The sequence below is a fragment of the Euprymna scolopes genome, chromosome 28 (genome assembly GCF_053919585.1).
Source record: "Euprymna scolopes isolate OS-2025 chromosome 28, ASM5391958v1, whole genome shotgun sequence".
Taxonomy (NCBI): Eukaryota; Metazoa; Mollusca; class Cephalopoda; order Sepiida; family Sepiolidae; genus Euprymna; species Euprymna scolopes.
This window is the reverse complement of record NC_136509.1, coordinates 14,114,631-14,139,138: the sequence shown is the minus strand read 5'-3', so window position 1 is coordinate 14,139,138 and position 24,508 is coordinate 14,114,631. Positions and strand designations below refer to the sequence as shown.

The window sequence follows — 24,508 nt, the reverse complement described above, 5'->3', positions numbered from 1 at the left end:
AGAAGGGAGTTCCAAAGACTTGCAGTTCTAGAGAAGAAACTATTGGAGTAAAAGGCCTTCTTATACCTAGGGATTTCTACTGTAAAGGGGTGGGACTTAGTTGCTTGTCGGGTTTGTCGGGGGTAGTCATGTTGAGAAGGTACAAGTGCTTGCAGTTCGTCAGAGCAGCCACCATTATAGTATTTGTAGAACAGGCAGAGGGATGCAACATTTTTTCGATGGGACAGAGGCTGAAGCCTAGATGACAGTTCAGCACCTATCAGGTTGGCGACTCTCTTTTGAACCCTGTCCAGGAGTGAGAGACAAGCAGCAGATGCACCAGCCCAAATGTGACAGCAGTACTCCATACATGGGCGAATGGTGGCCTTATAGAGGTACAGGATACTTTCAGGCGTAAGTAATTTTCTGGCACGGTAGAGAGAGCCCACCTTCTTTGCAGCAGCCTTGGCAATGCTCTCAATGTATATATTCCAGTTCGTGCTCCCTGTAAACGTTAGGTCGAGGAGTTTAAAGGAAGTACTTTCAGGCAGTGTGTTCTTGACCATTGCTATTGGTGGTAGAGAAAGTTTCTTGTAATTATTGAAGGAAACAAGCTTAGTCTTGGCAGCATTGAATGTGACCATCCATTTTTGTCCCCATTCTATTACAGATTGGAGGTCATCCTCTAGTGTTTCTGCCATTTCTCTAGATATGTGTTCATTTTTTCCCCCTCATGCCTGTTATAGAGGGTGGTGTCATCGGCAAATATACCCACCTCTGAAACAATTTTATCAGGGAGGTCATTTATGAATATCAGAAATAATAAAGGTCTAAGGATAGACTCCTGGAGTATTCCCACATTTATATCATATTGTTTAGATGTACGACCGTAAAGGACAACTTGGATTTTTCCCTTACTTAAGAATGTTTTAATTACATTATGTATTTTTCCAGTGATACCATATGATCTAATTTTCTTTAGAAGACCATCGTGCCATACCCTGTCAAAAGCCTTAGATACATCAAGGGCTACCGCTTTACCCTCCCCTGTTTTTTCCAGTGAACGGTATATATGTTCAGAGACTACAGTTAAGACATCTGCTGTTGAACGGGCTTGCCTGAATCCATATTGTTTGTCGGTCAGGAGTTTAGCAGCTGTTAGGTGTTGGACTAGGGCTTGATTAACTAAGGACTCAAATATTTTGGCGAAAAGTGGGAGAAGGCTAAGGGGGCGATAATTTAGTGGGTCAGTTCTTTCACCCGAATTATTGAAGACTGGTACCACAGAAGCGGTTTTCCAGCAGTCGGGAAAGCAAGATTCATTAAGGCATTTATTATAAAGTTTGGAGAGAACTGGAGTAACCTCAGCAGAGCATTTTTTTATTAGCACAGCTGAGATGAGATCAGGTCCACATGCTTTTGAGGTGTCTAGGTTTTTTATGATACCATGCATCTGAGAAGGGGTGATTTTCAAATCGTCTAGTGTGGCAAATAAATTTTCCATAAATCACAAGTTCCTAATTTCTGAACTTCAATGCGTTTTCTGGTGATTTCAGTAAATTCTCTCTTGGCTGTGGCTATTTCCTTCTTACAATTATTTCTAGCTTCTATATACTTTTGTCTATTTGTACTGGATTTATGTCGGATAAGTCTGCGGTATGCATGTTGCATTTGAGCAATGGCAGCTGCACAAGTAGAAGTAAACCATTGGGGAGAGTGGGGTTTGCTATAGAACTTATGTATGGCAACATATGCTTCAATTGCTGCTTTGAACCATTCAGTGGTCTCATTTGCGCACTGTCTAACAAGAAGGAAAAAGATATTTCTCCGTGGAGCATCTCTGATGTGATCGCTGATGGCATCCCAGTCAGCTTTATTGTAGTACCTTGTCATTTTGAGCAGTAGCTTTTCAACTTGGGGTCGAGAATTCCTATTATAGGGCTGAAAAAGCTTCAACCAGAAATAGCTCTCATACTTACAAAGCTGTTTAAGCATTGTCAACACTCTGGAAAACCTCATCAGTATGTCCTGTATTTAAAAATTCAGGTGATCGGTCATCTCCCTCTCAGTACAGACTAACCAGTATCCTGTGTGTTATGAGTAAGTTGCTGGAATCTGTGTTAGAGAAACAGTCAACCACCTCAGTAAAAATAACCTCCTCAGTGACATACAATATGGTTTCCATTCTGCTAGATTTACAGCAGATGAGCTAACAGTTATATCTCATAGGACTAACAAATCTCTCGATGGAGGCTTCCTTTCTAGGGTAGTTGCTCTTGACATATCAAAGGCCTTTGATAGGGTATGGCATAAAGGTCTACTCCACAAAATCTCCAGCTACAGTATAGCTGGAAATGTCTTTTCAATTATTAAATCATTTCTCTCTGATAGGTTCATAAGAATAGTGGGCAGAAATCAGAAGCTCACTGTAATAATGCTGGAGTCTCTCAGGGGTCCAACCTGGGCCTAACTCTCTTCCTGATCTACATCAATGATCTCACAAATTACATCCTAAGATCATTCGTAGACATTTATGCTAACGACACTACCATCTATGGCAACACTTCACAAGCTGTAAATGACCAAGTTCTCTCTAATTCTCTTTCCTCTGATCTTGAGCACATGGTGCAATGAGGAAATAGGTGGCTGGTTAATCTTTATGCATCTAAAATCAAGCTTCTATCTTTACATCATCAACGCTCTGATTCCCATCTGGCATCAATTGAAATGAATGGCTCTTATCTTGAGGAAGCTCCATGTTTTGACGAGCTTCTGTGTCTGACCTTTACTTTTGATCTGAGATGGAACACGTACATCAAATCCATTGCCAAGGCTGCTGGAAAAATGGTGGGATCATTCTCTCACTCGAGTAGATATCTCACTTCTGATGCAACTCCCTACCTGTATAAGAGCCAAGTACATTCAAGGATGGAGTACTGTCACCACATCTGGGTTCAAAACAGATTTTGTAACTTTATAGGGGATGCCCTTTTCTCTTCCCTGTAACCTCTTTCCCACAGAAGAGACGTTGCAAGCCTGTCTCTGCGTTATCGTTATTTTCATGGCAAGTGCTTGTCTAAGCTCAATCTATGTCCCCCTTACCTGACTTTCGCAAAAAATACTAGTCTAGCTGAAACCACTATCAATAATTTCCCCCACTCTTTATCTGTGCCTAAACCTAAACGTAGATTCCATGAACAAGGCTTCTTTCTTAGAACTGCACGCCTGTGCGCAACTCTGTTCCGTTTTCCTACTTTCCAACTGACTACAATATAGTCGTCTTCAAGTCCAACGGGAACAAATTCTTGATGAGACATCTCAACTTACCAAATCTTCCAGTACTAATGATTACTATGATAGTGTCTCATTGACTTCCGTACACTCATTAACCCTTATCTTCGAGTGGCCTCCAGGACTTGATAAGTGGTGACGCCTTTGTATAAAAAACAAAACAAAAACTTTGCCCTCGCGGGGAGACAAGTAAATAAGGATTCTCATGCGCTTCCGGAAATACGAATCATAAAGCGTGTAACTAAACCGGAAGTGTTGAACGAGACCGGGTAATTTAGCCGGAAGTAAGCGAAACTATAAACGAGGCGCCATAGTCGAGTTCGAGTCGCGTCCTTTTTTTTTTTCTCCGAATCCTAAAACTCTAGAACAACAATTGATTTCCAGTGGTTAGATTATTTTCATCTTTTAAATATTGTCTGGACGATACATGCCTTCCTAAAAACGAGTAAGTATTTATTTTCGTTTAAAATTATATTTTTGTGGGTGGGTAAAAACAGTAAAATACGTATTTTTTTCTTGTTATTGTGAAGAAAAAATCTTTTTTATTTTATTTTATTAATTCTTGTTTTGTTATAGAAATGTTTTTTTGTACACTTTTTTTTTCTTAGACTTTTTAATCCAATAATTTATTAAAAATTTAAATGGTTTGGTATTTAAAAAATAATATTTATATTTAGCTCTTAACGATTATCATTAAAAACAAAAACAATAACAAATATCAAACAATGTTTTGATTTAAAAGAAATTAAAAACTTGAGATAAAAGTTTTTTTTTTATAAATAACGAAACAAATTGTTTAATAAAAATGTTTTTTTTTGTTTTTTTTTCAATTAACATTTTATAAAAAAAATTATACGAAAATAAACTTTATATCCTTTAAATGTCAAATCTTAAAGTATAAAAATAATCCATTATTTGAATATTTTTTCTTTTAAAAGTTGTTCAGAAAAATCCAAATAATATTTTTTTCGCAAAATTCGTATTTGTAGTACTTTTAAAGCGGTTTTTAATGTAAAAAAGTTAATATAATATAAAAGTGAAAGTTTCCATTAAAAAAAAAAAAAAAAAAAATGTATGACACTTGTGTAGATTAATCCCCATGGCCGTCAATATTGGTTCAGTAAAAAATCCGGTAACGAATTACAAACAGACAACCACACAAAATGAAATCTAAGTTCCTGAAACGAAAAACAAATAAAAGATAATAAAAAACACTAATTTATTTACGTTAGTTTTTGTTAATTTTTCGAGAATCCTTCCCATCTCCAGTCGTGTATTTTATCTGATTTTTGAGTGGGGGTATTTTTATTCATTTGATTCTTATTTAGAATTAAACTATTTTTTTAATAAAATTGCAGCAAAAATCTTTATTGATGTACTTACCTGCCAGGAAACGAAAATGCATATTCAAAAAAGCACGTAAATTGATAAAGTATTTTTTTTTTTTTTTTCATATTCAGATTTTTTTAAAACGATTTTAATAGTAAATTGTATCAACTACAAATGTGATTTTTTTTATCTCGATACTTCGAATTAAGTTGTCTATACCCCATATTTATCAAACATTGCGGATTAAGTCTATTATTCATAATCTTACGAGTTAAAACAAACAAGAACTTCTTGATCAATTTACGTGATTTTTTTGGAATATGACAGCGTTCCGTGATAGGTACAGTTTTTAAACAGATTTCGGTACTAGTGCAGACTGCAGAGAGTGATCCATCCGGACGTAAATAATAATAACGCTATTATTTAAAAAGCCATTCTTAACATGGGGAGGGTGTTTTGTACTTATTCTATACTTCAACCTTACAATTGAATTAAAAAAACCCATAAAACTTTAATTAACCGTGGAAATACGATTTAAAAAATAGCGCGGATCACTCTCTGCACTAGCACCCAGATTTCTCTGTATTTTTGTTTTGAAAATTGGTATGATTCTAAGAACATTAACAATTTATTTAATTAATTTTTCGATGGACTTATTGTTGTAAATTGTTTAGTTATTACGTCATATAACGCAAGAAAGGGAAAAACCCTAACCGATTCTAAAACTACCAAATGTCTTAGTGTTTCTGAGAAACACTGTTATATATACTGCTTTATTATGCTTCTGAGAAACACTGTTTCTCAGAAGCAAAATAAAGCAGTATATATAGAGAGAGAAAGAGAGATTAGAAAATACCCGTCCCATGACTGGTAAAATTAAGATACTTTTGCAATTTGCGCGCCGGATTTTCGTAAATATCCGTTCGGGATCGACCGGCAGCTGACGTAAACCGCCGGAATTTGCCGAGTGCTGATCAACTTTATCAGCCAATTAAAAAGTGATAATAAGCGCGTTTTGCCAATAAAAAATGAAGCAGACGATTTTTGATAAATTGGAAGAATAAAAGTTTTTAATTTTAATAAGTCATAAGAATAAAGCAGACGACAATGAATATAATGAGCTGAGCTAGAGGTGTATCAGAAGCGGCCATTAAAAATGACGTGATAAGAACTTTAATAATTCAACTTACTATCTTTCGAAGCTTATAAGTATTTGAAAAATGTAATTCAAACCCTAATTTTTTTTTTTTCAGTTTGAGCAAAGACCATATTAAAAAAAAGCATGTTTAATAGCAAATTATGCAATATTTGTTTTTTAAAATCTGTTTTCTTTAAAAGATTTAAAGAAAATCAACGAAATTTAACTTACTTTGATTATAAAAACATATATATCAATTCCAAAAAATCACTTACCTATAAAAAATACTATTCAATGGGTACTTCAATTCTTCATTGTTAAGAATTTATCCATATTTATATTTTATATTCATATCCTTTTTAAATAAATTACTTTTTTAAGCAAGTATTCAAAAGAACGCGATCAGATGAGTTTCACAGTTGAAATAAAGGGAGACAAATATCTGCTTTTTTTCGCGTTGAATCTTTGGTGGCACTAAGCGTCTTAATTAATCTCTCTTTCTATTGTGTGCTGTAAACCAAAATTAGTATTTTGGGGCCACCGTACTTGAAAACTCAACACATTAACTTAATAGTTTTTGCCGTTTAAAAACAAACCCACTCTGCCAATTTTTTTTATTTATTATTCTCTTAATGAAATACATGAGTTTTTAAATAATATATTTTATTTCTACTTTATCGAGTGAATTTTTTTTTAATATCTAAAAAAAAGAAAACATTGAATGAAATAGAAAAAAATTGTCGTCAGCATCCGATATTTACTTGACTATGTAAGCATCACATTTGCTTCCACTTAAAAAAAAAAAAAAAAAAAAATCAACGTGGTTTTAAAAAAAGGTTTTACACTTTGGACTTTGCAGGTAAATTTCTTAAAAAAACTTTTTGTTTTAAATTAGAATATTTTATTTATTGATCTTTTATCTTCAATTTGTGATATATAAAACTTTGGTGCGTAAATTATTTACTTTTTAATAGACATTTCAAAATGGGGGAGTGAATTTTAAAAAAACGTTTGTCTAAAATATTATATTCAGTTTATTGGAAAGAGTATAAAATTTCACATTGACCCTGAAAATATCGTAAAAATTTAACCAATAGAAAAATTTTGATAGATTTTTAAAGTTTAAAAATTGGAAAAAAATTAACTCGTAAAATTCAGTTGATTTCATTACGTAAAAAACATGAACGCATGCAGGCACTCTGTGAACACTGTTTTATAAAAAATAAAAAATAATATTTCTATTATTTTTTAAACAACTTTAATAGTTTATTTTGGAAGTATATTCCAGAAAGAAACTAAACAACCCACTTTTAAGAGAAATTACGAGTTTTTTTTATATTTTATTCGCAGTTTTGTGTTAGGGGTGTCAAAAATTCTGATACACCTAGAGCTGAGCTTAAATTATTTAAGACGCCATAGCAAGTGATAAACTTTTGTCAAGAAAATAAATAAACACCATCTGAAAATGAGGTGCAAAAAAAAAAATAGCCAGTTTTGACATCGGAAAATAGGCTCAAATTTCCCTGATTCCGACACCACAAAAAGCTCCGATTTTTCTGATTCCGATTAGTCGTCTCAACACTAATTGATAACCCTAACCAATTAAGAAATATCTCATTGCTTTCGGCAGACAAAGCTGGCTATTGTGATTAAACCAAAAATATTATTAAAAAAGAAAAAAAAAATTTTTTAAATTAAGAATTTGAATGGACATCTGTCTGTGAGTTTGAACCTATAAAAACAAATGACAGAATTATTGACGCAATATTTCTGTTTTTATTTCAAGATATGTGTCAAAACAAAATTTCTTTCAACAAAATGTTTGTTTGTCATTCAACAAATGATAATTCTTCCAATTTTATCTGAAAATAAATGATTGAATATAAGAATTCATCCTGTTTCTTTCTTGCCGCCATATGATTATTTTTAATATATAAATGGAATCAAATTTAATAAAAATATGAAATATGTAAATTCAATTCCATATTATGTCCACTAAAAATGCTTAAGAAAGAAACTGAAATTTAGAGATTAAATACTTATTAAAAATTCACAAATTGGTGATATCTAAATTTTCATTAAGAGCTTTTACTCCTCCCCTTGCATAACAGTGAACTAAATATAGCCCACATGTGAGCCCCTTTTATCTGTGTTTCGAAATTCATAATGGTCAGTTAATTTAGAAATGAAGTCTGTACATCCAAAGATATAAATGCACCCAATTTTATTTTATAATTTATAATTTTATGCGTGATTCATGGTTTTTTACTAGTATGCAATAAAAGTAAAAAAAATGTAAGAAGCATAATTTAAATTACAATTTTATTATTTAATTATTAAATAAAATCCACCACAATGCATTTCTGTTTCTTCATAAACACAGCAGCTATTTTAATTTTTGTCAATAGTTAAATAATTAAATAAATGCATTACTTTGTGATCTTTAGAAATTTAAATGGAATTTCGAAGCATTTATTTTGTTAAATATGAGGAAATAATTTTTTTTTAATTTTAGCAAATTATTTTTGAAATCTACGTACATCTAATAATTTTATAGAGATTAAAACATTACCTAAACATTTATTTTTTTATTTGTTTAATTACTGGGGGTATAGTTACGAGACTCTGCATTCCTATCCCATCGTGGCTAACCTTATTATAAATTTTCCAAATGTCTGTCTGTGGGTGGGTATGTGTGTGTGACGTGGTTTATCTTGGCCTACAGGCAATCTATCCAGGCAAGTAAGGTACCGAAATGAAGCTTATGACCCAGTGAATGTTTTAGTAATATTTATATCCATGTTTGGTGTATGGAAATGCAAAAAAAATGCAAAAAAATAACGATTTACTAAATGTTTTATTTACTGGATATTTTTTCGGTATTCACCGGAAGTTATTATCTCCCTTAGTAAGTTCGATTTAGTGTGTGTGTGTGCGCGCGCGTGTGTGTGTGTGAGAGAGTGTAAGACGCGGTTTATCTCAGCCTACCGGCAACCCAACCAGGCAAGTAAGGTACCAAAATGAAGCTTATGACCCAGCGGATGTTTTAGTGATATGATTTACTAAACAACGTTTTATTTACTGGATATTTTTCCGGTACAAGGACTCAAGTTTGTCCAGCTGGGCAAACTTGAGTCCTTGTACCGGAAAAATACTACTTGGAAAGACGGGGGGGGGGGGCGAATTATTCAATATTTTTCACAAAGTTTCTGACACACCTAGTGAAGCAACAACTATTAATGAGGATAACAGTTTGCAAATAAATTTGATAATTACAGTTTTATAATTTGATTCAATTAATAATTTAGCAGCCAAACAATATCATAATTACGTCTAACTTTAAAAACTTTATTTAAAAACAAAAGTAAAAAGACTCCTTGACAATGCTGGATTGGTACAACTGGTTTATAATTTCATTTCTTTACACACTTCATCAGAATGCGATCCACCAGAATTGTTGTTTAAAGTGCTCGCTATCAAAATGATAGTTTGTACAAACGGGAAATGCAATAGGAAGTCTGAAAAGAGCTATATTTTTCCTACAGATACAGCATTTCAGTGCTTTTACAGAATTTGAACGTTTGCTAAATTAAACCTAAAACTTAAGTTAGTTTTAAAAAATAAAGTTTGCTTTAAATTTTGTAGAAATACCAACATTTGAATACTTAACTTAATAATATTAAAAAAAAATTGTTGATTGTTAGTTTAATTCATATCAAAACATTGCTGAAATAAAAAAGATAATGTCAGAATTTTCACCTACATGCCTCCTCCGACTAATGTCAAAAATAAACTATTGTATATTTTGACGAAGTATAAATAAACATGTTTTCAAGCACAATGGCAACAACAGTCGACTTGTGAAGAGATAAAACAAAGCATCTGATATATTCTTTTGTGTGTATTTTAATGACGCTTTATAAAACATGCCATCCAATGATATCCGATTCTCTTAAAACATCTTTTCTTGAAAAATTGACTCGTGTCTATGCATGCGACATGTCTATAACTGATGGAAGCTTATGCTGATGTCGGATTTTTCAAAGTTTTCTCTTCTGCATATCAGTTTCAGTGAAAGTTTTTACTTTCAATCACAATAAAATAAGTTCATTATTCAGGTTTATGAGGAAATAACTTGAATGCAAAACAAAAAAAATAATTTTTTTAGTGAGATTTGAACCCTGAAAGGTAGTATCAAGTATTGGAACTGGGGGGGGGGGGAAGACACTTTATCTACCCTGTTACAAATAAAACAGAAATATGTTTTTGTAACCGTTTTAAACTGTTTATGAATTTGGCGTAGGAATACAAATTCTGCATAGATCTAAAAATAGTTTATTTCCAAAAAGAAATATGTAAAGGAAAGTTCTTGTAACATTTTTTTTTTCATCTCTTTCTCTCTGATAAAGTTCAGATAACTCCCTGCCAGAACTGAAACATGTTTACAAATGTGTAGTAAAAAAAATCTTTTTATAAACATACAAATTTATACAAAATAAATATATAACTGTTTATTTTTTAGTACTTTTATACAAACGTAGAAAGGATTCACTGGATTATCCCTTGTGGACAGAAACCCACTGAAATGATATCCATTCCAATGAAATGCATAGTCAGATGTATTGGATAGAACACTTAGAATGAGAGATTATATGCCCTCTCAGCCCTGGGACGAGTATTCTAGTGTGTGTATGTAATGTGTGTGGAAATATATTTCTTTAATTTATGAAGCTCGATGTAATTACAGAGCATATAACAACTAAATGACAAAATTCTATATTCCAAGTTTCATGATGTTGACCATCTTACCGTTTATATATATTATATTATATAAACAATTAAATATATATTATATTATATAAACACAATTAAAGACTATAGAAGAGACGTTGTGAGCCTATCTTTGTTTTATCGTTATTTCCATGGCAGGTGCTCGTCTGAGCTCCAATCTCTGGTCCCCCCTCGCAAATCCTTTACGAAAAACACCCGTCTAGCTGAAACCACTGTCAAAAATTTTCCCCACTCTTTATCTGTGCCCAAATCAAAACGTAGATTCCATGAACAAAGATTCTTTCTTAGAACTACACGCCTGTGGAACTCTGTTCTGTCTGCTTGCTTCCCACCTGACTACAACCTGGATGTCTTCAAGTCCAACGTAAACAAATTTCTGATGAACCGCCCTCTTAAGTAGACCTTTTTATTAAACCCCCACACTAACGTACTGTACATGCAATAACCCTTATCCCTGAGTGGCTTCTGGGCCTTGATAAGTGGTGATCACCTTGAAAAAAAAAATAAGAAGTTATAATTTACCAGATATACTAATATATAATATAATATAATATAATATAATAATATAAATATACTAGCAGGCCATCCCGGCATTGTCTAGTCATAAAATGCGCATAAATATTATATTTTAATTAATGCAAAATTTTTATTTATAATAAACAGAAATATCATAGGTATTAAACGTAACATTTAATTCCCTTAAAAAGATTAAATTAAAAAAAAAAAACGGAAAGAAACTGAGACATGTAGATACAAGTACTGTTTTTTCTAAACAGTTTATTTCTTGTTAGTAAAAAAAAAAAGTACTCAAGCACAGACTGAAACCGAAACTTAGACAGTGAGTCAAGTACGATAACCATTAGGCCAGCTTAACATGATTTTTAAAGTGTTTTCAAACCTAATGATTCTTAACATAAGTAATGTCATGTGATTCACACATGCACATTCATGAAAAAGTTGACAGATGAAAATTTAATGACCTCACCCACCATACCAATTGTTCAATTTTTACCCCTTAGCAGCCTTTTTTTCCATATGTCTGAATACCCTATATACCAAATTTCAAGTTTGTAGCTCAAAAGTTTTAGTATATAGGTTGAGAAGTGTCCTCACATATACATTCTCACTTATATTATGATGATTGGCACTTCTGTATAGGTCATCCCTATAAGATTACAATGCCTGATTGTAATCTTATAGACGTAGTAGATGGATTAGCAGACCCAACTTACTTTTACAAGTCTTACTGCAAATATCACATACAAGGTTATTGGTTTCTGTTTGTTATATTCAACTCCTGTGTGACACTTTATCTAGTTGTTTCCTGCCATGAAATCTTGTTTTTTTCCCCTCTGCTAGACTTTGTAATTCCCTCCCTGTTTCCTGTTTTTCTCATTATACTAACCTGCTGAAGTTTAAATGTAATGTGAACATGCATCTTCCTGCTTAACTCCCCACAGTTCCCTGTTAAACACAATCCCAAATAGTAGCTCCTCACACTCCAAGTTTCAGATACCTTGTTTAGGATGAAAAAGAATTTAAAAGAACAAAAAACTAGATTTGGATTCTAGAAAATGTGAAATTTAGGATCTAATCATAAGATGTTCTAAGAAATCAAAATTCAGGGAATCTTGCCTTGTTAGTGTCTAATAAATAGGTTAAATGCTCTTATATATGATGTTTAAATTTATGCAGATTTTGTATTTATTATTATACAACCCAGTTTCTATTGATTATTATATATTGTACCCAATATATAGTAATGATTTCAAGTTTTAAAAAAGTTATGACTTTGGTGTCATCAGCTAGAATCGAAACCAAAACATCTAGTATTCTAGCCTTATTCCTTACCGTCTGAGCTAATAACAGATGGATAAGAAAACTTAAAAATTAACTGACTTTAATGTATATTTGTGCATGTGTACAAATAACATTTAGTTGACTTACGCATGCAAAGTCCGAATTTTTTTTTTTTTTTCAATTTTGACTCCTTAGCAGTTATTTTTACTGGCTACAAACCAAGTTGAATTTGTTCCATAGCTCCAAATCTCTTATATATCATGTTTCAAGTTTCTAAACAAAAAATTGACATAATATTTTGGTAGAGACTGTTTCGCACACAAACAAGGTCAATTATATATATAGAAAGAGAGAGATTAAAAAGCATTTAATGGTTAGCAAGTCTTGAAGCTACACTCTGTGCAAAAACTTATCAGAGGCCTTTCATATGCTGAGAGCTATTGTCCTAGAAGCAAGTTTCTAGAGATTCACTGATTTCACGTGATATTAGTCAATGAAAACAGAAAAATATGGAATGAAGTTCTGTGCAGTAGAAAATATTTCATTGTTAACAAGGTTGGGAAGTACAACTTATCAAGGTTTAAAGGCCACTCAAGGATAATGGTTAAGCAGTGTCAAGTGGCCGATGAGACAACATCATGATCATCGAAAATGATGGAAGTATGAGTTTTATTTATTTAAGAGGACTGCTAAACAGGAACTTATTCAAATTAAATTTCGAAATAGCCATGTTATAGTCAGCTGGAAAAATGGCCCTACACTATTCTGTTCCACAGATGGGCAATTCTAGAAAGAAATTTTGCTCATGGAATATATGCTTATCTTTAGGCACAAACAATAACGGAAATTGTTAGCAGTTGTTGTAGATAGAAAAGTGTCTGCTGTAATTGGTCTGCAGGACCATAGATAGAAGCTCAGTTTAGCATGTGACATTTAAAAATTTTAACAAAAGTTCTATGCTGCTCTATTTTTGTACATGAAATGAACACCTATACAGTCACATTTAATTTGAACTTGCAATGTTTAAATAGATTGTATGTTAAAAAAGTGCCGAGTTTGATGCATTTAAATTGTAAGCACAGCTCAAAAGAATAGAAAATCATGTTCAGGTTAGAATTACTAAAAATTTACAAAGAGAGGCCAGCTGAAGACATGGTTATACTCCATCAAAGCTGATATCACACGTAGCTCCGATTCACAAGTCTATGGTGTTTGCCACTGGTCCCAAGACTGACTACCCATCAGTCTGTAGCACTGCAGACTGTTGTGCATGATTTGCATTAATCTGGGATGCTGTGTGTTCTATGGGAGGAACCGACTCAACCCATCCTGAGTGAATGTCACAAAGTTGGTCATATTCGGTTTAATGTGTATTATTATTATTAAAGGTAAATGGTTGAGGAAAAGCAATACCCTTGGTATGCCAAGTTCAAATTCTGTTGGTTCCATAGCTCTGCTTTCATTATGGATGTTGGCAACCTTCATATGGTTCTTCATGATAGTATATGATTATGAAAAGAACTGGGGGAATCAATGCCAACAACACAATTATGCCAATCAGAAAGTATTTCTGCATACAAAAAATAAAATGCTTAAACAATTGGAATGGAATGAAAATTCCAAGTTTTATGCTTCCCTAGCAGGCTGCCTGGCATTACTCGGTTGTAAAATACGCTTGAATATGATATTTTGATTAATGCAGATGTCGTATTTATTATTATATTATATTGGAACCAGTATATGTTAATGATTTAACAAAACAAAAATTACTTGTGCGCCACCACCGAGAATCGAAACTAAAACATTTAGCTTACGATTTACTTTTTCCTTTGACATAAATGCCTGAGCCATGTTTGCTGTAAGGCCAAAAAATTAAAACATGAACCAATAACTATTACGTTACGCATGCATATTTGTAATGCCGTCGTTCGAGCTTCACCTGGCAAATTCATTTCTTTAATTTTCACACTTTTGCACCGATTTTTCCTTGGCTAGAATCCAAATATAAAGTTTCACATGGGTTCGAATATCTTATATATTAAGTTTCATGTCTGTAGACCAAAACCTGACAGAAGTTTGGTAGGCAAAATGATTTAAAACAAATATATATATATATATATATATATATATATATAAAGAGGTTTGTATTTACTATAACGTTTTTACACAAATATTACGCAAGTATAAATCATGTAGAATATCTGCATGAATATAACTACACGTAATAGTTAACTAAAGATAAGCATTCGTTAAGAAAACTGAAGAAAACTAAAAGGGAATTCATTAAAATCAATGTTTAAAAGAATATGCAAATTAGCTTTTGCAGATGAATGCAATTCCACGACCATATATAACAAAGTAATATTTTCTTTTTAAATGAATAGAAAAAAGGTTTTTTTGATATTCGTGTTGACACACAAAAAAAAGCCAAATTTATAGGAGTATAGATTAATCTTTTGTTGAATATTTCATTGTCACTGATTAAAAAACAAAAAAAATCTCTCTTGAAAAGGGAAGTAAATGCATTGTTGAAGATTGTATTTCAACAGTTAACTCCTCAAATAAGAGAACGATGAAGTCGCAAATTGACCAACTTATGGAAATAGTGACATTATAAAATCAAACTTGGAATAATAATTGACCGTCACAGAAGAGAATTAATGGCTTAGAATGTAAAATACTAAAACAAAAAAAGTAAATCGAGGCATGAAGTAGGATGGGCATATGGAACCAGTACAAATTTAAAATGCTCATACTAACTCTTCTACAAGTTAGCCATTTTAATGTTTTCTTAATAGTCGAATAAAATTTACTTGGTGAACCTTTAAAATTTGGAAGCATTTTATTTGTTGATTAGAAAATAATTTCAACTGGTTAAAAAATTCTTAGCTTTATTTAATTAAAAGATTGAAAGGTGTTTACATCTGCTAATTTTATGAACATAAAAAGAATCTTTTCCTGTTTCAGGAATTGAAACTTAAAAAAACAACCCCCACCCCAGGTGCGAGTTACTTCGTTATGGACTTGGAAGCCGTTCAAATGGTTTTTTTTTTTAAATTTTTATTTTTAATTTCACACACACACACATATATACTTTGTTTGAATGTTTTTATAGTTTTTGTATGTGAATGTCTCGAATAAGTATTGATAATTGAAAAAATTTAATTAAAGAAGCAAAAATCTGATTGTGACCAAAGTTAACACCCTTACACATCCTAACATCACAAGTGCATTTAAAGTTTTATTGTTGCACAAGCAAAAGATCCCACCATATCAATTCTTTGATAAGACTGAGGCGTGTTCAAAATGAATGTTTTTATTTAAAACACAATTGAACCATAATACTTGACTTTTGCATTTTAAACTTTACTTCAAACTATTATATAAAACAATTTCATAAAATCAACAATTGGTTCTCTTCAGTGCAATATAGACTACAATGTATTATGGACTAAGTTACTGCAGGGAGCCATGTGAAGCTTCCTCCTGGCACAGTATGATGGGTCCCAAACTAGAGCAGGCAATCAATCGATTTGATTAAAAAATGTGTGATTTCACCAATTTCAATGACAATTAAAATATTGAAACCGTGGAGCATTTCTTGACCCTCATCCAACCCTAGGCAACATCAAATACCCTTGCTAGTTATAATTAATTTTAACTCTGAAAATCTTATATTTAAAACATTAAGACTGTCGAGCAACACCGGTAGGTATAGCTAGTTTGTTACGAATGAATTTTTAGATTTTGATGTGAAAATTGAATGCGACAGCTGGAGTAAAATAAAATTGTGTACATTTTTGTTGATAGTAAAGTGGATTGATTTTTATATGCGCATTAACATATTTGTTTAGAATGTTTCTCTTCTGTTCACATGCATTGAACGGTGCAAATAACCTTTATGCGTGCATAGTTGACATATTGCAACTCTGCACGTTTATCTCCTTTCCATGGCGAGAAGATGTGATGAGTCGGAAAGTTGGATTGAAGAGTTAACACCTTACAGGAAGAGTGCTCTAGCCTGCAGAAAAATGCCTGAGCAGCTTTGCCAGCATTCCCTGGTAGAGGCACCTTTAGGACGAAACGAACTTTCCAAAGGTGAAGACAAAGCTTGGGAAGGTGGAACTTTTAGAACTGCGCAGGAGCAGAGACATACCTTAGGTAACAAGCCATTAAATCACAACTTAGACTTTGTTGACTTTGGTGCAGAGGGAAACCCTTTGGACCAAACAAATTTAGTTGTATTTAGATGTGCCAAAGAGTACTGCTGATTTGGATTTACTGGGGAAATGGAGGTGGTAGGCAAGTGGCTTCAATAATTGGGGGGGGGAGGGGGTAATTTAAATTTTGTTGTTTGTCCATTCTACGAATGGTAATTATGAACTCTTCCACTTAATATAAAGATCAGGAATATGTCTCTCAGTCTTAGTGCACAAGTTATGCACGATTCTTGCATACTTGGCAGTCTGACTGACATACAACCACAATCTTGTTGTACTATTCAATATGTTTTGTTTTCACTTGATACAGAGTTGTTTTTCTTCCAAACTTTTACACAACCACGTCAGGCTTCATTTTTTATTTTTTTTTTTTTACAAAGGAGTCACCACTTATCAAGGCTCAAATGTCACTCATAAGGGTTAATGAGTGCACGGTAGTCAATGGGACAATATCGTATTAATCGTTAGTGGAAATATTGGATTACGTAAGGAGACAGCTTATCAAGATCTTGTTCATGTTGGACTTGAAGGCGACCATATTGTAGTTAGCTGGAAAGCAGGCAAATGGAAGTGTTCCACAGGTGTGCAGTTCTAAGAAAGATTTTTTTTTTTTTTTTTTTTCATGGAATCTACATTTAGGTTTAGTCACAGATAAAGAGTGTAGAAAATTATTGACAGTGGTTTCAGCTAGATTAGTGTTTTTCATGAAAGTTTGGCAAGTGGGCACCATAGATTGGAGCTCAGACGAGCACTTGCCATGAAAATAATGATAAAGCAGAGACAGGTTCACAGTGTCTCTGCTGTGGGGAAAGAGGTTGGATGGAAAATGTCGGACTATTTGATCACTTTTCAAACCTGATTATTCTTCAAAAGTGATGACTTAGTCACTTAGGCATAGGGAAATATCAATGTTTTAATCTACATTGACGTACATTAAGAATGCGAAGATACTTGCTTATCAGTTCATCGTTCAGTGGCTGAAAACAAAATTTCAGAAATGTGAATCAAGTTTACATTGAGTTTTTGTTTACATTCAGCAGATGTTCAATGATAGCGTAGAGGTTAGAACAGATTGTCAGTTCAACAATCAAGTTTCGGTCTCCACTTGAGGTACTTGCTTGTCTCGCAGCACTGAAGAGCTGTGATACAGAAAAACTGTCTCTGTGTATGACTGTATGTTCCCTCTCTTATGTAGAGCTTTCTTAATGAAATTGCTGGCTGCCACTAGCTAGTAAGGCATTGCTAATTGGGTAAAAACAATTTCGAAAGTATATCGAGAAAGATTAAATGATGCGGATATGTACATTTGCAAACAGATTGATACGAATATCATTTGCCAATCCAAAGTGTATACCATTTTCTCTGCTTTATGCTTTTCCAGTTGGCCAGCATCTCTTCAAAAGACTCTTAACCTTTTGGGATCCAGGTTGACCAGAGTAAGCTGCTTTTTAAGTTCCAATGAAATTTAAAACAGAATCCTTGTTCACAGCTAGCTGTATGTACAGTCAAGGTGGTGGCCAGTTGAGCAAGGATGCTGAGGTCATGGAAATCTTTTGAGTGATATTTTGTCATGAACACCTTGAGTTTCTGCATGTTGTCTCTGTAGTTCTGTTTAACTTGCTTCAGCAGATCCCACGTCCATTCAGACTGATGTACACTCATCTGGTTATCCGCTACATCTTTGATTGGTTTCTGGATTTGCTCATCTCCATAGACCTCCAACTCTTTCTACACATGAAACTGCTGGGATGGAGATTAATACACCAAATGAACACAGTGTTTAGAAACCTGGATTGCATGCTCTTTATTGTTATTTAATCACATTAGTTATAAAAACATCAGTAAATGGAGTTCAAAACTGTTTGAATTATGCAAATATTTCTTGTTTAGAATTTATAAGTGAAAACATTTAAAATTTCCATCATTAAATTGGGGAAAATACTTAAAATCACAGATCAATTCACAAGAAATTCATCAATTTCTTCATCGTTTCTCTGGTTTTGGGGCATTTTTTTATAGACGTCGACATTCTTATGTAAAATTTTACGATCTTTCTAATTCTGCACTCAAATTGTACTTCTATGTTGTAACCCATCATTTTAAAAAATAAGATGTCAGCATTTTCTTTTTTTAACTTAGCTTTTCATAACAACTATATTTCAAAATATCTCAAACAAAGTCCATAGGCATTAACCACTATTTTTAGCATGTCAAATTTCATTTAAAGATGTACTTGTCATATTCGCATTGTTAAGTTGTGTAAAATCTTGGCAATTTTTCATTCTTCTATATCAACATGTACCGCTGTGATTCCAGATGAATGAAGCCTTATTAACTGGTTATCATTTGTCTTCCATGTTCCGAATTATTACAATCACTATTTTTCAAATTAAAGATTATATTGGTCGGGAGGGATTATAACGTTAAATGAGGGGAGAATTGGTGATGCACTACAATTCTTTTTTCTTTTCACGTGCTGGCATGTTTACTTTAAAAAAACATCACATTTTTTAAAGTTTTTTGTTTTTTTCCCCCTGAACTTGAAAGTTTCACAAACTTCAAGCGTGTTATTAAAATTTCCCATATTATATATCAAAATAATCCTGGGACTTCTATTAAAAAGTAGTGGAAGTTTTTTGCTTTTTTTGCATACTTTATTTTTTAAGGAACTTACTCAATCGTATTTCCCTTTCAACTATTCAAAGAAAAAAATACAAGTTTCTGATTGAGTGTACGATTTCAAGAATATTCATAAAGATTGCTTTAATTTAGAAAGATAAACTAACATATAAAATTGAGTGTTAAAAAAAATATTCATATTTCTAATTTTCAGCTGACTGACTGGAAATGCTAAAGCTATTAATAAATTTGATGCACATATTTTTGATTTGATTTATTCATACAAGATCAACAACTGACATGCTGACTTATAATCGCAAAGGATCAGTGAATCTATCAATGGAGGCTTTATTTCTGAGTGAGGTCCCTTGAAATATGAAATATGGGTTTCGAACAAAGGTTTACGGCATAAACTTGCTAGCTATGGAATATCTAAAATGTCTTCTCAACCATCAGGTTTCAGCATGCCCCAAAGATCTATTCAGAGCCTAAACTTCTTCCTGATCTTTCAAACCATGTTCTGTCAAAGTTTGACTAATACTTGTTTCATACGTTCAATGTTTAGACATCAAATTAAGTTTAATCAAAGTAGCCGCTGTATATTGAAAGCTAACTTTGCATATACAGTCACTTTTCAGAATTTTTGAGATGAGGATTGGTTATTTATATTATTTGGATTCATCCGACTACCGTTCTCATCTTGAGTGTTATTTTCACAACATTTCGGAGAACCGTTAATTATAAATAATAGATAATATTACAGTAATAAGTAAAAAACACTAATATATAGTAATAATTAGTAATAGTAGTTAAAAATAATTAGTAATAATAGTTAAAAATAATTAGTAATGATAAAGTGGTATTTACAACTAAATATAAAAATAGGTTTAAGGCTCCTAAAATTCGTACTAGAACTGTCCGCAAGGACCCATGGCACAGTATTTAGAGTACTTGGAAAAATCAATTGTAAAAGTGATATTCCTTTGAAGGTTTAATTCTCAGTGTGGACGACTGAAAAATACAATTGCGAATTACTTATGGCTGACAGAACGAGAGCATGTTACCCCCATGAAGTAAATAAAGGGTTCTATTCAAAATTCCCAAATTTGAAGGTCAGTGGTTACATCAACCGAAACGTTGTGAAAATGACACTTAAGATGAGAACTGTAGTCCGATGAATCCAAATAATACGTACAGTCACTTTGTTGTATTAAACTTTAAAGACATGCATCAGGTATTAATACTTTATTTGTGGGAACTGTAAGAATTCTACTTCACTTTAATTTTTTAATAGACAAAAATAATATTGGATAATGATTATTAATGATTTCTCATTTGTATTTAGCGATTAGAAAATAAAATTTTGTTGAATTGCAAGTTGGAGTTTTTAATTTTTCATTGATGAGAACGACTTTATATTTTGTGTTTATATTTTTATATATTTATATAATTCGACTTTATATTTTTTGTTTTCAATCTCTTTTTGACTATTGTTCAGACCCTCACAAAACCCAGCAGACTTCCTTATCCATCGGGGTTAGTTCATACTAAAATTAGGCCATCCGAGTCTGACATTTTTGAGGATGGCTTGTTCTCTGTCGGTGTGAGGTCTTGTCCTGTGCAGTTCTAGAAGATCCACTAGTATTGGCTTTACCTTCTCACCCTTTAAATTTGTTTACTGTTAATCACCTGATCTTGTACGTAATCTTCTCAACGTGCGACGGAGATAAAAATTCTATTATCAAACTAAACAGTTATTGCAAACATTTGAGTTTTTTTTTTTTTTTTTTTTTTTTTTTAACTTCTCCAGAATTTTTTGCGGTAGTTGGATTTTTAAATCTTGGTTATCAGGAATGAAATTGTGCTTTTATTTATTTTTTTTTATTTCAGTCAACATATCAGCTATGCAACAACATGCCCCCCCCCCACTGTGTGTTTTTATTTATTTTCTGCCCTGTTTATATCAACAAAAATCCTGTTTATATCAACAAAAATCCTGTTTATATCAACAAAAATCCTGTTTATATCAACAAAAATCCTGTTTATATCAACAAAAATCCTGCTGACTAATTGTTAGTAACTATTTCAAATTATTTTCAGAATGTCTTATGTCGGGTGTATTGTCTCTTTGGACTGTGGGGACACCTTAGGAAATTACCAGGGACAAGTGAAATCTGTTAATGATGACACTGAAACGATCACAATCGATAAATGCTATCGAAATGGTATTGCATATGAAATAGCTGAGATTACAATCAAGTAAGTAGATTTAGTCTTTCCTTCTTCTTCACTTTTCTCCCCCCCCCCCCACACACACACTTGATTTCTTTCAGAGCAGGACAACTTCATAAAAGTAGCAATGCTCACAACTTTGTAAAACATGGATAATAGCATTTTCTATTTGCCTCCATCTGAAAGATTTGTGCAATTATGAACCCATAAATTTCTGTCAAACTAAAAGGGAATTGATTTATTTGAAAGTTGATTGAAATTAACTTTTTATTGGCAATATATGATTATATTATGAAGCTTTTAATTTTTACATCTGAATAAGAGATAAATGAGAAAAAAGTAAAAAGCATATTTTAAAAAATATAACTGGATTTATTTATGCTCAAAAGTAATACACAAAATATTTAACACTTGTCATAAATTCTTAATGTGTCAATGCTATATCACAGGATTGGTTTATGAGGAGTGGCTGGTCAAGCATGAATATCACTGGCGTTGGTGAAGCTGCTTGGTAGATCATCAATCGAAGTTAATCATCAGGTGCAGATGTTGAAGCAATTTATGAAAATTCTGATATCTCCAATTGTTATTCATTAACCTCCCATTAAAACATTAAAATATTTCAGATTTGCATTAACTTTGATGCATAGTCATTAGACACCAATTAAGCAAGATTCCCTGAATTCAGTTTCTTCTTAAAACCACTTAAGCTTTAAATTTTAGACATTTTCTAGAATCAAAATCATGTAATGGATTTTGATCAAAATTAGAATAAAGATTCTAGCCATAAGGTCACTATCTTAATATATCTGGATGTTCAGGGAATTAATTTTACCCACCTTGGGATGAGCATTATTTAGTTGTTTGTGAGATAAGCACATAAGTTGCTTAAAATTTTGCAACAAAAAACTTGGCAGATTGGAAAATCTTTCAAAAATAAAATAAGATTTAAAAAAAAAACTTTCAGTACTTATTCCAAAATAAATTAGATGGTACTAGAGCAGAACCACCAAGTAACGATGCGGTTGTTGCCAGATTTTGTTTTCTGTAAAATGAATGGGTTCATTTTAGTTTTTCTCTTTCATATTATCAGCATGTGACTGTCACACAGAGAGAAAATATTGTCAAAACAAATAGTGCTCCAAAATTCATAATGATCAGTGAATCGTGTACATACTAATATATACACATGCCCAACTTCATCCGACATAATCATGTTGACATATTGGTTCTCATTAGATTGCCAAAGTTAAGCAGTGTTAAGCCTGGTCAGTACCAGGCGCGGTATAGCACGTCACCATCTCTCAAGAACTACAAAAACTTATCTCCCTTGACCGAAATATACGTGTAACTGGGAACCGCTTGTGAATTCAACATTCCCTTGACACTTCCTCCTTCAGAAAAAGCCGGTTAAACCTGCCTACAGTAAATGCCGATGGAATACCTAACTTTATACAGACTCTTTTGCATGTTTTCCTAAACTAAAAGTTTTTTTTACATAAAAAAAAAAGACTTTTTTTTTATTGTTTTAATAATAGTACAATTTGATGGGCAAGCGGCCTTTCACCTCAAGTTGGAGCCTCTATAAAAATACTGATCCTCATCAGTATATTTAGTTGGCACCAGTAAGGGCATCTGGCTCAGCATTTTCAAATGCTTAATTTGATTATGAAATGTTTTCCAAATCAAATTTGGACTCTAGATTGTTGAATGTTGGAAGGTCAGCAAATGTTGTTGATCATCCAATTTAATTTCAGCATTTGTTTTGTTTTTGTTAACTTTTTCAACTAGATATCTACTGTAATCTCAATTATCATTTTTCTCCCCCCCCCCAACAAAAACAAGGCATATTGCCATTGGGGGCTAGTATTTAGGATCATATCTAACAGAGGACTGTGGAGAATTGAGCAGCAAAATGTCTGTTCACATTACATTTAAACCTCTGTAGTCAAGGAAACCGGAAATTCCAAAGTCTAGCAGTTTGAGAGAAGAAACTATTATCTAGAAGGCTTTTCGACATCTAGGGACTGCTACAGTGAAGGGCTGCAATGTTGCTGCTTGTTGGGAGTACGTACATCGAAGGGACACAAGTGCCATAACTTCATCAGAGCACTCAAGTAAAGTACTTGTAAAACGGGCACAAGGATACAATATTGTAGCGATGGTATATACGAGATGCCTTCAACAAGTTTCCAGGCATTTTTATATCGGCACTTTTCTTGATAGTGCACGCATGAAACTCTAGTCTCCTTCGAATAATCTCGATTACAATGTACTTATTGTACTATTCCAACTTTTGGAAAGCTCCATCGAAGTCCTTTGTGTAAGTGTGTCAATGACCCTCATCACAGCCTCTTTCATCTAACGACAGCCTCTAAGGTTTTCCTTGAGGATAGAGAATAACCAAAACCCACAGGGAGCAAGGTCTGGTCTATAGGGAGGGTGAGGAACTGTCTTGATGCTCATCTTGGTCATGACAGCGTTTTTCTTTCTGATCTTCTTTGAGCATCCTTGGGACAAACTTCACGCAAATCTTCCGCATCTTCAGTTTCTCACAAATAATTGTGTATACAGTTCCCACACTGACATCAAACGGCACATTGTTTCTACACACGACGGTCCCTATCCATGAAATACTTTTAACCAATCAACCCTGGTATTCTGACTTCCTTACTTTTCTCACACCTCTCATCATCCCTCACAGACACCCTGCCTTCCTTGAATCTCTTATGCCACTCAAAAGCTGATGCTTGATTCATGCAAGATGGTCCAAAAGCAGTTTGAAGCATTCCATATGTTTCTGTGCATTTTTTCCCAGTTTAAAACAATTTTATTGCATATCGTTCTTCTAAAGTGTCTTCATGTCCAGATTGCATTTTTGAAATTCACCAACTGTGACAATCAAGCTTTAGTAGAGTGTATTCCAATTTCTGCTGTAACTGTTCATTTGAATCTGAAATCATAAAAATTGGTCAGTCATCACATAAGATGTATAGCAATAGCATACGGAATTTTCAAGAGTCTACGACAATTTTAAATGCCTGTATAAAAAAGTCTGGAAACTTATTGAATGCACATCATAGGTTGATTGACAGTGCGGGACCTATTA

General features: G+C 33.0%; 1 protein-coding gene across 2 annotated transcripts in view; it reads left to right on the top strand.

Moving 5' to 3' along the window:
* The first annotated feature begins 3,537 nt into the window (after positions 1-3,537).
* The window catches only part of LOC145249481 (enhancer of mRNA-decapping protein 3-like), a 56,170-nt gene continuing 35,199 nt past the window's right edge, over positions 3,538-24,508 (top strand). For both annotated transcript variants that reach the window (XM_080111074.1, XM_080111073.1), the window contains exons 1-2: positions 3,538-3,715; positions 21,268-21,426. In XM_080111074.1, the coding sequence (XP_079967200.1) occupies positions 21,269-21,426 (158 nt within the window). In that variant the 5' untranslated portion in view covers positions 3,538-3,715; position 21,268. The remainder of the gene's footprint in view (positions 3,716-21,267; positions 21,427-24,508) is intronic.